The sequence below is a fragment of the Fundulus heteroclitus genome, chromosome 8, assembly GCF_011125445.2.
Source record: "Fundulus heteroclitus isolate FHET01 chromosome 8, MU-UCD_Fhet_4.1, whole genome shotgun sequence".
NCBI lineage: Eukaryota > Metazoa > Chordata > Actinopteri > Cyprinodontiformes > Fundulidae > Fundulus > Fundulus heteroclitus.
The window spans coordinates 6,048,517-6,065,831 of NC_046368.1; the positions used below are offsets into that span (position 1 = coordinate 6,048,517).

Consider the following 17,315-nt stretch of genomic DNA (forward strand, 5'->3'; position numbering starts at 1 on the left):
AGTGAGCGGGGTGAGAGGAGTGAGCGGGGCGTACGGGCTCCAGGATGCGGTGGTAGCGCCCCATCCTCTCCACCACCCAGGCCTCCTGCTGGGGCACGAACAGAACCACGGTGTTGATGGGCAGACTGGAGGCCCAGCGCTGCTGAGCCGGCGTGACCCAAAGCCTCGGCGCCGCCCGCTGGCTCTGCTGCAGACACACAGAGGGAGGAAGCAGCTTTTTACACGTTACAGCCCGCCACGTTACATTAATCTGATTTAAAAAAGCCGGTTTCTGGTAAAACACGACTTCTACAGTAGATCAATCTTACTATAATTATAATAATGATTATAATATTCATCGGTGATGGACCAACCAGTCGGCATTTAGTCTAAATGGGGCGACGTTTTTGTGTAAATGGCAGAATAATCGTGTATTTTCTTTATTATTTTTTTTATATCTCCCTCCCTTTCTTTGCTGTTGCCCTTTAGTTCTGGTTTCCATGGCTCCAGGTCCATTAACTAATATCTGTCCTCTTTCTCCTACACACACCATCCATCTCTGCCCTTCCTGATTTCATTTCACATTTTGAGAGTAAGAAAACAAAATAAATCTTTCTACATCAACACTGTATCGGGTTTTCTTTCTGGTTTAAGTAGTTTACTGAACTATAGAAGCAAACATAAAAACATCCAGATTATAACGCATAATTTAATAACTGTAAACTTTGCATTATGGCCTTTACCGTTTGTTTTGGTTCTGAAGCGCGGTTTGGGCCGGCTGACTTTTATGAAAATAAATATACAGCGTAATAAATAAAAAAAAAATTAGGAACATTTTGAAAACGCATCAGATGTAAACTGGAGGAAATAAATCCTGCAGGATCTCCTGACATGGAACGGGCCATGTGTGAAGGAAGGGGTTTTCCTCATTTGTCGTATTAAAAGATGATCATCCAGTTTGCTAATTATTTTGAATGATTTAATTTGACTCTTTAACAGCAAAAAACTGAACTCTTTTATGTTAAGCAATATAAGAACATTATTTGGATCAGTTGTTCTTTAAAAACACTTGCTGTAATCAGCCAATTTTAATAATTGAATTCAAAGCAGATTTTAATGCACCACAGTCTGCATTTGAGTAATTAAATGTCATTGGATAGATGTTACTATGAAATTAAAGAGAACGTCAAAAGTGGGTTTATTAAAATATGAATACTTTGTGTTGTACTTAACATTTTAAATTGTAGGATTTTAACTTTTCTGTCACAGTTTTCCCAAATTAAAATCTAAAAGCTTCCATCTGCATCAGCGACCTGTGTTGGTGGACCAAATCATTCTTGAAATACAGTTGTGGGGCCAGCCAGGATCTGTACAGGGGCCACACATGGCCCCCGGGCCGCACTTTGGACACGCCGGCCCTGGACCAACGCTGACCCACCATCAGACCTCGTATGACATCAAATGAACACAAACACTCACACAACTACAGCAGCTACGTCATATCCGTATGCTAACAGCTAGCGTTTAGCTCAGGCTAATTACGTAGCTCCATTATGTGGAGGAGTTAGAGTCAGAATTAGGGCTGAACAATTAATCGCATTTTCAATATAATCGTGATTTAAAATAACGCAATTTCCAAATCGCAGAGGTCTGCAATTTTTGCCCATGTAACAATTAGGGAATTAGACACGTCCATTAGGTGTCAGTAAAATGTTTAAAGTGGGGTTGCCTCCACATGGAAGGGAAGACAGTTGCAGCAGTGAGATAATCTAATTTTATTACTTGTTTTAGAGTTTGTATAATCATACAAAGCATTAAGTACAGGTAAATCAGTTTAACACATAGACTTGCTTGTTGGTTGAACTTTATGTTCAACAAGGATTGATGTCCAATTAAATTAAAATCTGTTCTCTTGAATAATATTCTGATAAATAGAAACATTAAAAGTTATTGTTTTAAATAGTCCTTGTTTACAAATATCTTTATTTAGACGCCATTTTTGTTGCTTGTGGTTAATGCAGAGAAAAGTCAAAATTGCAATTTTGGTTGAAATATATCGTAGTCAGAACGCAATCATTACTGCTCCGAGTTTAGATGCTGTGGGTCTTTTAGCAACTAATCCACATGGCGAGGAAACAAATTGATTTGTTGTTTGTATATATTTTGAAACACATGATAAATTAAACTGGAAAAAAAAAATCGCATTAAATCACAATATTAAGAAAAAAAATCGCAATTAGATTATTTTACAAAATCGTTCAGCCCTAGTCAGAATTAATATTTTAACCGGAAAAAATATGCTTGGATGGTTGATTCTTCCATCTATAAATCAGGAAGTTAATTTCGGACACTGGTTGCAGGCAGCATGGCGTTCATCACGGCTTCTCCAGATCCTTCAACCTCTGCCCTATGAGCCAAGAGAGAACCAGCCCCCATTGGTGAAAAGATCAGGGTAACGGAGCTGAACCCGTCTCCAGTGTTCTTTGGCAAATACCAGACTGGCCCACCAGAGGACGCCGGGCCCTCAGGCCCGCCTCATCAAGTCTGTTTCTCGTGGTTTGGTCAGAGACGTTCATGGCAGTGGTCCACCAGAGGTCACTTTGCAGAGCTCTGGCAGTACTCATCCTGTTCCTCTTTACACAGAGGAGCCGGTACCGGTCCTGCTGATGGGTTAAGGACCTCCAACGGCCCGGTGCAGCTCTGCTAGAGTAGCCGCCTGCCTCCTGGGCTCTCCTCTATGCTCCTGAGACTCTGCTGAGAGACGCTGCAAACCTTCTGCCAATGTCACGCATTGAAGAGTCGGTCTGGCTGTGTCACCTCTGTATGGTCCAGTTGGTCATTAACACCACCAGAAACTGATCAACCACCCGTTCTACGACTGAATCGACCAGGTGAGGGACTGGTGCTCAATATAAAGTACGTCGCCTCATGAGGAATAGACGCTTTTTGAGAAAATTTCAAAGCAAAGTCTCAAAACATCAGACAGGAAGTTGCAGCTTGGGCGCAAACGAGTCTCCCAGATGAACAACGTAGGGGTTGGGCCATATGAAGGTTACATTTCAGCACGATATACCGCTAAAAGACAATTTACAGCTTCTTGCAGTCTTCTTCAGGTAACAGCGTGGCTGTGACTGTATGTCTATTACCATCTGACATAGAAAGTACTCCTGGGTCAGTGTGAGCTTCTGTGCTTTCTGTGTCTCTGCTCTGTCTTCTCTAACATAGAAAGTACTCCTGGGTCAATGTGAGCTTCTGTGCTTTCTGTGTCTCTGCTCTGTCTCCTCTAAGCCCCAGTGGGTGGAGGCAGATGAGCGTTCACACTGAGCCTGGTTCTGGTTCTGCTGGAGGTTTTCCTCTCCACTGTCGCCTCATGCATGCTCAGTATGAAGGATTGCTGCCCACCCAAACATACTTTACAAGTCTGGAGGTGTGTGGCGACTGACCCAGAGGCTTGATTTTATACACCTGTGGTCACAGAAATGACTGGAACACCTGATTTCCGTGTGGATGGGGGGTGCTCCTGCATTACGTCACACCACGTCAACGAATCAGCTGGTTATATTAATTTATGAAATGAACAAGATGTCCTCCTTCAACTCAATCGCTCTTACTTTCTTTTTTTCAGATTGAAATTACTGTAAATAAAAATAATATAAAATAATTTAAATGCTTTACTTTAAATGAATGAAAGGCTTGCAGCCATCACCGTGAATTTAAAACCACCTCTCAGCAGCGCGCACCTGCATTCGGCGTGGATTCTAACTGACGTCTGGGCGCCGGATGACGTCACCAGCGAACGATAACCGCGGGACTGACCTGAAAAATGGCGCCGCCTCTCCGACACAGCGTCCGCAGCATTGTGTTTTCTCTGGAAGATTCACGGCGCAGGTAGCTACAGCCTGGAACACCGAGCCAGCGCTCATGTGAGTGACCCCCGTCCGAGAGGAAATGGGAGTTACATCAGTGGTGCAGCCCTGGAAATACTCCCCCCGACGCTAGAAACAGAGGCTGAATGAGAAGAGTTCCGCTTCAATAAAAAAAAAAAAAAAAAAAAAAATGAAAATGTTTTTGTGTTGTTTTTTGAAAGTGTGTTTGTGAAACTATCATTGTTTTCTGCCTATTTAAACTTAATGGACGAGGAAAGGCTCTGCTTAAAACACAATATAGGTTTCAAGTTTTAAGTTAATTTTATTTAATTTAAAAATATATATATATAAGGGACCACGGCTGCTTTTATTGCTACTGCTGCCTGTTGGATATTATTATGAGTTTATTCCAAGAAAACTCAATAACAAATGAAGCAATTTGATACATGAAGTTTCATTAAAATGGTGTCTATTATGATATGTAAACTTGTTCCTGTGTTTTCAGAAGCAAAAGTAAGATCTTGAAACACCTAGAATGAGTAGATTAAATGTATTGTGAACAGGTAGTTTAAATTATGTTTGAGAAATCATTATTATAATACAAATAATAATAATGCAACAACTCTAAGACATTGTCAGGCTGATTTTTATTACTGCTAAAAAATATCTTATGCATTGCTGGTTCTAATGATATTTGCTTGTTTGTTGCAGCGCTATGAATGTTTTATAGAGAAATAATTAAACACACCACTATGTGTTTGTAATTTTGAAGTCTGATTAAAACAGATTTTTTTTCTAATTTAGTTTTGGTACAAATGTGATAGCAGAATAATTTCTCTATGTGGTGTTCTTTGGTAATTATTAATTGATATGTAGTTATTTATTAAACTGGGTTTAAGTAGGTTTGGGGCACCTTACTTGCCACTTGTTGCTCCTTATTGATCTATACAGAGAACCCAGCGGAACGTATAATGGATTCTTTGCTTCAGATTCAGTTGATCCTGGCGTGAGAAAAGGTGATAAGGTCCCAAATACACCTGAAAGCAGATGTTTTATTTACTTCATAAAATAATAAATAAATAAAAGCACATGTACCTAAAACTAGACTAAACATTTCCTGTTTTAGGTCAGTTAGGTAAACCAACATCATTTCTAAAAGCCTGAATAACAAACACATTTTTTTTAATGTAGATTTTGTTTGTTTGGTTTACTTTCTCCTAACTTCTCTTCCCACGTGTTTTCTACGGGTCTGAGAGCACGACTTTGTGATTGCTCCTCAGAAACACTGCCTCTTTTGTCCATAATACACTAATTAGGCCGTGTGCTGAGGCATTTAGAAGACCCATTGGAACCCCAGACTTTAACTTTCTGTCTTGAGATGTTGCTTCAATTTTACCACATCATATTCTTTCTGTCTAATGAAATCCATGTTGTGAAGGGCATCGGTCCTCCATTAGGCCAAAAATCCACCCACACCATGATGCCACCACTCCTGTACTCCCGTGTTCTAAAACTTGCAGAATTCCCTCTCTTTTTTCCTACCGTAGCCGTCATCATGCTCATATTTTGTCTAATTTCTTAAGATTTTGCATTATGGGAGAATCTTAAGAAAGGGAACAATATGTTTGAGGTGTGTCATAAAAATTACATCCACAGCTGCTCCTTCATTTAGCTAAAAGGTTGTGAAAACCAATCAGAGGCTTACGAAGTCGTGGCGTTGCTGTCTGGGTTTTCCAACTGGGTATAGTTTTCTTACTGCATGAAAAAAATTCAGCATTTGAAGAAATTAATGAAAATAACGATCTTTCAGTGCTCTGATGTTTGGTGGGTTATTATTATTTTAATAATCCTAAATTACCTCAAACTTTGTTTTGATTTAATTAGTTTGACTGTCAGGTAATCATCTTGTACAGTAACTCACTTTAAGTATTAATGTCACTGCTCTCAACCACATTGCTGCATTTGCACATTTTACTTTTAATTTCTGCTGCACAATTATGGGAGCTACAGATGTATATACAATTTATAGATTATACTTATTGTATTTTTATGTTTTACGTTAAACTTGTCACTGTCTGTTTCCAGTATCTTTTGCTTCTGCTGCACAACAATTACTCAGTTCTGAGACCAATAAAAAAAAAAGCATTTTATCTTATGTAAAACACACAATCATGACAAAAAAATATACAAAACTGGATCAAAAGCTGATAATTAACTAAAAATAAAGTCATTTTAGTGTGGATTGTTTTATTGTTAGCTTAGGAACGCGTCACCTGTTCCTTCCACCGTGACTCGCGTCAGCGATTGGCTGAAGTCCTACAGAACGCCCCGCCCCTCAGCCGCAGCGCCTCGCTCTGATTGGCCAGCTCAGCCGCCAGTAGCAGGTGTCTTCTCCTCCTTCTTTCAGGCGCTCTCTCGGGCTGTCCGTCGGAGTGGAAAGCTGGGATGAGTTTTAATAATGGCGTGGACTCCGTGGGGAGCAGCTGCTCTTTACGTCCTGTCCGGTATGAGCAGCAGGAAAGCTGCGGGCTTCGACAAGACTTCCCTGGGAGCTCTGAGCGCGTTTTAACGGACCTGATGATGTTGCCCCACTGAGAGTAAATCTCTGCTGAGCTTGAAACTGTGAAACTACCTGCTGCTTGTCGCTGGAAGCGCTTTGCCATGTCGCTGCTGTGTGTCAGAGGTACGTTTGCGCTTTTTATATTTACTTTCTATGAGTGGCAGAGTTTCGTGTGGCGGATGGTGGAGAAACGTTGTTTCTCAGTGGAGTGACTTCAAAAGTAGTCCCTGCTGTTGGTATCAAGGACCAAAAGTACCAGAAACCAATAAAAAAAAGTATTTGTGTAATAAATATTTACATTTGTGATGTTGCAATTTGAAATGAACTTCCACTTAAAAAAGCAATAAGAATACCTACTGAATAAAATATTGTCCCCATAACAATAAAAATGTGGCATTAATAAAATGCACAATGAAACAACAACCGTAAAACACATATTAGTTAGAAAAGTATCTGAGCATTCATTTATTTGTATTTACTGTGAAATCTGGGTTGCCAAAAGTGCCACCATCCAGCAAAAAAGGTATAATTTAAATGTAATTATGATTTATTTTTTATTATTCTTTGTGTGATGTAGTTCACATAAGTAGTTAATCACAATCAGGTAAATAATGGTAAAACATTTGCTGGAATTTGTTTTCATTATGTTCCAATTATATATAGTTTCAGTATTTTGAATGTACCGTGAAAATATGGAGTGCCAGTATTGCCAAAATTGAATCATAATTTCCCCCAAAATCTCATAAAATCCCTAATAATTCACATGTATAAAAATTCATTAGGTAGATGATTTTAATGTTCCAAATAAAATAAATAGTTAGAAATGTAAAGTTGTTATACATTAAGCATGTATTTATTTATTTCATGGCTCCTTTGCTGCAGTGCACCATGAAATAATAAAATCTGCCTCTCTTGCCGTTTATACGTTGCCTTAACAGCTGAGTTGTTGATGTCGAGTCATTTTTATTTAACTATAATGACCAGAGCAGTGTTGGCTTCACCTACTGGCTCCGATGGATAAAGCCTGACATAGAACAGTGAATTCATGATGCTGCTCAAGACCAGGAAATATAAAAATATATCATAAAATAATTGCATATAATATACCCTTTTTTTAAATCAAGGATTTGTGAATGATTTGATTAATGATTTGTGTTTTTGTTTCCCAATGTAAATAATTATTATTGCATAAAAACTAATATAAGCGTAATGGTTCCACTTTAGGACTTTTATAAGAAGGCTAACTCTGATTGGATAACCCGTGAGTACAACAATAAATACTTTTAGGGGTTATAATGTGACTTTTAATATTTAGCAGGACTAATGCGTTTGTACCCAGATTTATTTGACTAAAAGTTAAACGGGGGCTGTGGACAAAGAAAGCTCATTACCTTAATAGAGTTTCTTTGTTTTTACGACGACAAGGCTCTGTTTTTTTGTTTTCAAATAAATCTGTGTACAAATCTATTAATTAGTCGTAGCCATGACTTATCCAGTCAGAAAGGAAAGTGAGAAAGTTAGTCCCTGCTGTGGTGTAGCGGGCTAACTCTGCGTCTTTGACTGAGATGAGATGAGATGCTGAAGGTTCTGTTCTTCTGCATCCCAAAGTGTCAGTCTAGGAGGTTTGTGTCTCCTGGTCCTGGACTCCTGCCTTTTGAGGTCTCAGGGCAGACCTGTGGATCACTGGAGGGACTACACAGCCCTTCAGGCCTGGGAACATTTTAGGATCCCCCAGAAGGAACCTTTACAGTATAAAAACTGCTATATTCCCAAAGTTGACTCGATTTCTAAATGATAGAGGGACTTTAACAGTTCTTGATGAAAACTGCAGTTTTTTAAACAAGAAGAAAAAATAATGAAGTGGGGAGAATCCTGCTCTGCAATTCTTTACATCAGCAAAGCACATTATGTAAGATCCAATTCTGTAAAAAGGTCTCGGCAATTTGACCCAAAGCTTCTGACAGGGGAGGAGTAAATACGCTGCAAGCCCAAAACAAGCAGCTGCAGATCTGTGAGCACAAAGCCTGCTGGCCGGAATCATCCAGAAGATCCTCAAAGACACAAACATCTTTAAGAATATGTACTTCTGCTGTTTTCAGCGGGACATCCCATTATTACCATATAAACAAAGACGTTTTTGGTCATTCTGTGCACAGTTGTTGCTGCTGAAAGTACTAAAAGATCCTGTGTTTTGATTGGCAGCCAATGTGTGTGGCTGTAATCCTGCTGCGTATGAAATTTACTGATGAGATGGATATCATTTATTAGAATTTCTGTAAAAACAGAAAATGATCCATCCATCCATCCATCCATCCATCCATCCATCCATCCATCCATCCATCGTCTCTCCTGCAGTTTCTACAGGTTCTCTATTTAAAGCCTCACCAAAAGTCAATAGTAAAGTTTTAATTTCCTTACACTTTAACCATTAGACAAAGAAAGGACAAATAATTCTGGAAATTCAAGTCTGGAAAAGTCTGAAAGCTTGACAAGGAGAAAAGAAAAGTTTTACTTTTTCTGCCTCGTTATGATAAATTGACTTTTGTCAATAAAAATGACTTGAATAAGCAAAGCCCCTCATGGTATCTGAGGAAAATCCATTTCTTTTTTTCTTCCAGGAGTGTATGAGAGAAATTTAAGTTTCCTGTTTAAATTCTCGGCGTTTGCCAGCTCTTTTGGCATTACGTCTCTTCACATACTGCACATAATACGGTTTGAAGACTCTTTAAAGCCCAGCTTTGCAGAATCCAGCAAACGTTCTGAGTCAGAAGCTGCGTTAACGCCATGGCCCGTGTTCCCACGTCACCACTGAATGACGACAGATGCAGCTCTTCTTTCAGCTTCTGTGAATTCTCTGCTCTTGACCGGGGAACTGATTACTTTTAAATTATCCCTCAGTCAGGATCCAGCTGGGGTTTCTGGTAGCGGGAGGTGGGAAGCGAGTGATGACCTGAAGCCTTTGGCCCCCTGCAGCCTGACGGTTGTAGTTTCTGCATAATTCATAATTCCCTATAATTGATCCGAACGACAATATGTGCAACTTTCCCTTTTCTGTTTCAGTCAAAGATTAGTCATTTGATTATTTTATGTTATATTCTAGCATATTACCAGCAGGAGTTCTATTGTTTCAGGGAATATTTGGTGTGCACCAAACTCACAGCGACTTATTTAGTGCATCTAAAAAGTCAGATTCTTGCTTATTTTGTCTTCCTGCATACGATACGGCGGTACAGATAATATTGGGCAGGGATGCACCGATATGAAAATTAGGAACATTTTGATATCTGATAATATTGTTGCTGCTGTGGCCGATATTTACAGATGTTATCTATATTGTAAATATTTCAACATATGCAGAAACGACCCCACCGCTGATATCGCTGCTCTGCTTGACCAAACAAACAATGCATGGCCACCCCCTCCAAGATAAAACTTAGAAGACTGATATTGAGATGCTAATGCATGACTAACATTGGCTGATATTTATCGTGCATCTGTAGTATTTTTGATATTATCATCATTTATTAGGAGGTTGCTCGCTATAACGGGGACAAAAGAGACATAAACAAATGTTGCTATGCTTCCTGGGAAATCTTCGCCACAATTCATTCACAGGTTCTATACGTCCCATAAGTTTGAATAAAGTCTTTTTTAGAGTTTTGGAGGACAAATAAATTATAAATACTCAAGTATCATGTTTTATTTAATTTAGTCATATAAATGTTAGTGTTTACACTATATTCTCATTTATTATTGCCCTGTCAGGGCCAGCGGACCCACAAATCAAACACTAGGTGCAAAAAAACAAACAAATATAAAACAGAAAGTAAAACAACCAAAACTGCAATGGCATGAACATGCGAATGGGAGAGATGACCAGCAAGCCCGTCTTGTCCTGTCTTAAATTCATATTCAGGAAGTGATGCAGATGAGACGTTCTGGAGTGGGAGGGGCCTGCAGATTTATAGGCGTGGCCATTAGGTCTGCAGAAAATCCTGGGATGGTGATAATATTCATTAAAGAATTGGGATAAATCCTTTATATCATTGATCCTTTGCTTTACAGCTGTTACCTTTTACCAGCTTGGTTACTGTAATCAGGTGTGAGCGTCCAAAGCAGGAAGACTCCATCCGACAGGCTGAAAATCTCATCTAAGCTCATGACACTTTGAATATGTTGCATTGCCGTCAGTCATTTGCAGCATTGTTACATTATATATGTTGTGTAATGTTATGACGTCATATTTGTAATGTATAGTGCAGTCCTAGCGGCCGGTGCCCCTCTGGTACCGCCCTGTGTGGCGCCGCTGCCTGGCTCTGTGGTCCTCCCCAGATCTCAGAAAATGGGTGATAGCGGCAAACAAATCAATGATTAGAAAAAGTTGTAGTAATTTAAAACGATCAAAGCTTCTGTCCAGCCGGAGGCGTTCTGGACTGAACCAGCTGGATGAAAGGAGGCAAAGCTACGGTTTGAGAGTGGCTCTGCTTGTACCGGGTCGCTTCTGTTTCAGGGAGGAAACGGAAATCTTTAAAAGCAGCTCGGTCATCGACGCGCCACACTGGGACACAGATCAAACTCCAGGCAGCAGAAAGTCACAAATAAACCTGCCGGATCGGTTCCCTTTAAACTCCAAAGGGACAATTGGACCTAATCTGGACCTGTTCAGGCCGTCCATGTATTGATTAGTGAAATTGAAGCGGTTATGTAGCTGATAGATAACAGTTATTGGACAGCGAGCTGACGCTGTGACTCATACCCGCGTGGCTTGAGTTAACATTGTTGCTTATTTATTGCTAGCTGAGATGATCGGGCTCCATGGTGATGTCTTCTCTAACAGATAAGTGGGCTGCCCTCACATGTGGACATGAACGGGGGGGCTCATAGCGGATATGGGGAAGCGGACGCATGGCTGGCGTCACATGTTCCCTGTGATGCTGCAGCGTCTGAAACACGTGTTTTTATTTACTTACACTGTCCCTGGCAGCTTTAAAATCACCTTTATTGATTTCAGTTTGAATGAGACGAAACTTAATTAGTGCTGACTGCCTCCTAAAAGTGTCACAGGTCGCATCTATGCTTCTATAACTTTGGATTTCTTTTAGAAATGAGCTCACGTTTAAATGATTTTGAAAACAGGAAAAAATGCGTTTTCAAACTCATGAATTTCATCAGTATTAATATCTGCAACATTCAAAAAGGTCTGCTGTGTCTCTAGGCGTGAGCAGGTAGGGCAGGATTAAGCCAAAGTTACACAGTTTAAAGTAACAGATGGAACTTTATTCTAAAAATATATAAGAATTTATGAAGAAAAAAATCTTCTTTTTTGAAACAGAGGAGCTAGCTCTATCAGTACTGCTGCTAAATCTGGGTATAATAATAATAATAATAATAATAATAATAATAATAATAGCTTCAATGTATGAATAGAAACTTGTATATCAGGCCAGCAAATACTGATTTTCTGTTCTTATTAGTGTCCTGATGATGTTGATTTGAGGGAATCTATAAACCAAACAGGCAAATATTCAGCTATTAAATGCAACAACTATTGTTAATAAAATGTAAGGTTTTGTGTGGGTTCCTTGAAGCCACCAGTAAATTAAAGGATTAAAATGTTATCTCCGCTGATGCATCAAAGCGTACAGCCATGTTGGAACAAACAGCCTGTGTGACTTTTACATTCGGACAAATACGTAGATATTTAATATCAATTAATAAATACCAGAAATTTCCACTAACACAGGTAAAGAATTAAACAAGAAGAAAAGACTTGATAAAATGTGTATGTGTTATATGAGAAGAATTAGAGGAGTAATAAATGAGTCTGAAAACATGGATTCAACATGGTGCCGACTACAAAATGCTGCATTATTTAGTCACGCTGGATGAAGTCTCTGCTTGGTGTGGCAAACTTTGAAATATTCTGGAGTTTTAGCATCTCCAGCTCCAGTTACACGAGATTTTCTTACACCTCTTTTAGCAACAGGTGGGCGAGGGGTAGAGCTACGCTATTTTCCTAAAAGTATTCACTCCCCACGCCAAATAATAGAGATCAGGTGCTCCCATCACCCCCATGGCCACAGGTGTGTTCAGGCCTGCAGATGTTTTCTCCAAACATCTGTTAAAGAACGGGTCGCTCCTGTGTAACGAGTCCAGTCGTGAAATTTCCCTGCTCCTAAATGTTCCCCAATCATCTGCCACTGGTGTTAGGGCTGGGCGATATGGCCTAAAATCAATACGGCGATATACTGAGCAGTTCTCCTCGATAATGATAAAATGGATGATAAAACTAATCCCACCCCACTGGATACTTCACCTATTTCACCTGGACAATGGCAGCTAAATTATCTTAACGGACTCATCACCTGGAATTCAGACTTTTCAGGTTAAAACTTGAGTGGTAAAACCTTCCAGAAAATCAGGAGTGTGAAAGTGACCTTCTGTGTGTCCACCAAGCGAGATTTTGCTGCTGCTCTTGGATCTACGTCGCTGTGGAAGAACGGCTCAAGAACAGAACGTAGAGCGCTATGGGTGGGGTGTCCATGGCTGAGCAAGCCAGACATCACCAAGTGCACCAAGTAGTGGATGCAGTGGTGGAAAGCACGGCGCCACTGGACTCCAGAGCAGTGGAGGCGGGTTCCCTGGAGGAACGAATCAGCGTCCAGCATCAGTGTCTGACCTAACGGATGTGCTTCTGAAGGAATGCAAGCTGTTGTAGCTGCAAAGGATGGCTCAATAGACCACTATTGATTAAGAATGGCATGTCTCTGTGCTGCGAGGGTGCAGGGGTTGGTTATCTATCTATCTATCTATCTATCTATCTATCTATCTATCTATCTATCTATCTATCTATCTATCTATCTATCTATCTATCTATCTATCTATCTATCTATCTATCTATCTATCTATCTATCTATCTATCTATCTATCTATCTATCTATCTATCTATCTATCTATCTATCTATCTATCTATCTATCTATCTATCTATCTATCTATCTATCTATCTATCTATCTATCTATCTATCTATCTGGATGTCTCTAAGGTTCATATGTGAGTGAAGGCAGGGGAGTGAATACTTTTTACAATATGTTATATTTGCTCTATACAAAAGAAAGGCCTTTCTCTTATTAAAATGGTTTTAAAACATAATAACTATCACTGACAATTTTGGCTGATTTGAAGCTGTGACCATTTATAGCCATCTGTTGATACCAGATACCTGTTGTTCATCTATTGTTTTAATTATTGTTCATTTCTTACAGCATTACAGTGAAACTGTAGAGAAAGGTGCCATTTTCGCTCATACCACCGTCTCTCATGTTGCTTTTTGCTCCATTATTTTTGCCATTGCTAATTGGATCACAGCGCACCATCTTCCGTTAAAAAGGAAATGAACCGTGGACCTGAGCTAAAGCTGAGATGTTTATAATGAGCGGTCACTTCGTGTTATAGTGCTGCTACAACATGGAAGCTGAAATAAAAAGAATGACGTTGAGCGCACGCGTCACGCTCGTCACTCTGCCCATTTAAAACGTCCGTGTCATGAGTGGAAATTGATTGCTCTCTTCAGTTTGTGGTTTATTTACATAATCAGACAATGTCGACACGTTTATCTCCTGGGATTTATGTTTTTACAGCACGCGGCGTCCTGTTTTGTCCAGTCTGGAGGAGGGGGAAGTGGAAACGGTGCGATAGCAAACCATGCAGTCCGACCTCCTTCTGAAGTGGAAAGGTCAAGACTCAGAGTCGGCTTTAATCAGCATGTCGGTGCATGCAGTTAAATCTGAATGTGACTTTGTGTCCGCTTTGCTCTCAATGAAGACATTTTAATACACAAAAAGGAAAATAAAAATGCCGGTGAAGATTCTCAGTCATCCAGGTCATGGTCATTCGAAAAAAAAGTAAAAAAACAAAACAACTGGACTTGTTTTCCATAGTTGAAGACGTTTCTCTTCCTCTCCAGGAAGCTTTCTCAATTCAAAAAGTCTGGAGTAATGTGTAGTACCAAGCTTTATACCATTGGCAAACAAAGGCCTTGTGATGTCTTAAATAACATGCAAATTCAACAGAAACAGGTCCACCCCTTAGTAATGGGCAGTCGTTAAAGCCATTAAGCCAGCAGATTGAACTGAAACTGGTCCACTCCTGTGTAACGAGGAGTCGTTATCAGCTTGGGTTAAAGGAACAATGTTTTGATCACTCGTATGAGGGTGAGAGTTAAGGTGATGATTGGCTGGTATTAATTCTATAGCTGTGTTGTAAGTTTTTGAGAGTTGGAACCTAAGGCCTCCTCCTCTGTTTAAGGTTGTTTTTTCTCTCTTAACGTAGACGACTTCCTGTTTTTTTTTTTTTTGTTTTTTTTTTTGTAAATTTGTTTCTATAAAAGAGGTAGACATGGTTGAATTGGTGCTAATAAGTCTGGCATGGACCTGGATCCTCCGGCTGTTCAGTGTTCATCAGAGGGGGAGGACGCTGCCTCTGTGGCGGCTGGTTTTAGTAGATGTCGCTCTCTAGCGCCACCTGAAGGTGGATGTCTAAACGGTTTGCGTCCAGGATGTGCGGGGTCTGCAGAAATATTGGCTGCCCTTTTCCTGACCCCAGACCTGTGGATGATAGGTCAGCCCTGACGATGGTCGTTCGTCATAGTTTTGGACCTGTCCTGTTCTGAGGATGAGCCAAAGCCACACAGGACACACTGAATGATGAAGGGTAGGAGATGACCAGCAGCCGCTGTGGAAGGGTGGACCTCCTGAGTTGCTGTCGGAAACAGATCTTCTGAACGGAGCGAGGACCGTTTCAGGTCCAGAGAAAAGATGGTTTTTAGAAACCGGAAGTGATCCACCGCCATCCCCGCCGATATAGAACGATATAGAAGATAAGCAAACCGATAAAATAGAAATCATATTGATCGATATCGATAAATATCAACAAACTGGCCATTTTATGCTGTTGCTTAATTACCTGTTTTTAGATAAAGAACACAAACACTGAATTTAAACTCAACCTTAAATTCAACCAACTTTTTACCAAAACTGCAAGTTTTTAAAAAAGAAAAAAAGAACGCGTGCTCTCTGAATTCTAAAGAGGCGGAGCTTGGTTCCTGGGTCTGCGTTGTGATTGGTTGGGAGAATGTGATGACTGTAATAATAATCTACATGGGTAGAATGCAAAAGGAACAAAAATTGAACTTTTATTGACCCTTTTTTCTATCATTGATATACATCTATCGGTCGAAATATATTGTTATGGAATTACCGTCCAGCCCTAGGAGATATTAGCAACTTTAAATATTCATAAACCAACCGATCTGATTGCTTACTAAAATTACATTCAGTCTCATGCCTTGTTGATGGAATGCATGAATTTTACCTTTCCAGGGAGTTAAAAACTGTCCTATTAAAGAAGAGCATTACTTTATTGTCCCACGTTGGCGTAAAAGAGGCAAAAACACACTAATCTGCACGCTAGATTAGTAAGATTAATAACAAGCTAATTTAAAGAAAAAGAAAATGACCTTATTAGAAAGGCAGAAAAGAAAATTATGCACTTTTGCATATTCAGATAAAAAAGAAGATTGCTTATATTTCGCCGAAGCTATTTGCTCATCCGTCTTCTCATACATAACTTAAATATGTCAGCCTACCCTACAGCTGTTAACTTTGGGCTCTTCTGGTCTTTCCACAAGGTTAAGGAGTTTGTTTCTGGGAATCTTTTTAGCCTTTATTCTAAGAAAACACTGGTGAGGTCAGACACTGTTGCTCAGTCTCTGGTGTGATTCGTCCCAAACAAGTTCTCCTCAGTGAAGGTCAGCTGGTTATTCCACGCCAGGCTTCCTCGTCAATGTCACGGGTGCACCGTCAAATCAAATCAAGGTTAATTTGTCACATTACAAGATCATTTATGCTACAACAGGCAGTGAAATGCCAAATCCACCACAGATAATACTCCCTTATTCCAGCATTGTCATTCTCTGCTCTCATCACACTGTGGACATGTGTGTTTGTGTGTGTATGTGCACCTGTGCATCACTTCCACCTCCGACATGCACATAATAAGAACAATGCAAATAATATTTACTCCTGCAGCCTTTGCACTCCGCTCATGGAGGCGATAATGTGTAATAATAGTGTTCAAGTGTTCTCTATCAGGCTGTGTCTGACTTTTATTACAGCATTGTTTTGTTGTATTATTGTATAAGTAAGCAAATAGTGAACATTGTACTATCCAGAGTACAGTCGGCATACCTGGCAAAAAATGCTGATTCTAAAATGCTTTTCTGACTGCTAAGACCTGAAAATAACCAAAAAGTAAAAAAAAATGAAGATTTGGCTTTGAAATATATATATTTCAAAGTTCGCAGACCGTTACACTTCAACCCGTTCGGCCATTTCTGGAGGTGCTGGGAGACGACATTGGTAAACTGGACCATCGTGACCTTGTTTAGCAGCGCTGCAGCAAATACTGTAATGTGATTATTAAAAAAATAAAAAAATAAACACGTAATGGAAAACAGAAACGGAACAGCTTAAAAATCTGAAAAAGAACATAAAGGTATTCATGCAGCACCTGGAAAGACAAAATTTTCTGCACTCACAAAATGTATTTAACGGCTAAAAAAAACTGGATTTTGTGTGTCCCCTTTTAAACTCTATACCAATGAAATGTAAAGTTTTAGCTGCCAAACTCGGGTTTAGTTAACACAGTAACCCTCGAACATCTTCAGGGGAAGTAGCCTGATCAGAAGTGTCCTCCCTGATGCTGATGCTGCTCTTCTACTTATTCTATATGTGGAAAGTCGTAGTGAGCACCAGTTCTGTTCAGAGGTTCAATTCAATTTTATTTATATAGCGCCAATTGATGAAACATGTCATCTCAAGGCTCTTTCCAAAGTCAAATTCAATCAGATTA

The 17,315-nt window shown here is 39.8% G+C and overlaps 2 protein-coding genes across 2 annotated transcripts in view; one reads left to right on the forward strand and one right to left on the reverse strand.

Moving 5' to 3' along the window:
- The window catches only part of stoml2 (stomatin (EPB72)-like 2), an 11,563-nt gene extending 7,602 nt beyond the window's left edge, over positions 1-3,961 (reverse strand). The window contains exons 1-2 of the mRNA XM_012877514.3: positions 3,796-3,961; positions 35-187 (exon numbers count right to left, since the gene is read on the reverse strand). Of these exons, the coding sequence (XP_012732968.2) occupies positions 35-187; positions 3,796-3,837 (195 nt within the window). The 5' untranslated portion in view covers positions 3,838-3,961. The remainder of the gene's footprint in view (positions 1-34; positions 188-3,795) is intronic.
- A 2,276-nt stretch (positions 3,962-6,237) lies between these two features.
- LOC118564010 overlaps positions 6,238-17,315 on the forward strand; it is a 49,247-nt gene continuing 38,169 nt past the window's right edge. Inside the window, exon 1 of the mRNA XM_036140700.1 lies at positions 6,238-6,528. Within this exon, the coding sequence (XP_035996593.1) occupies positions 6,507-6,528 (22 nt within the window). The 5' untranslated portion in view covers positions 6,238-6,506. The remainder of the gene's footprint in view (positions 6,529-17,315) is intronic.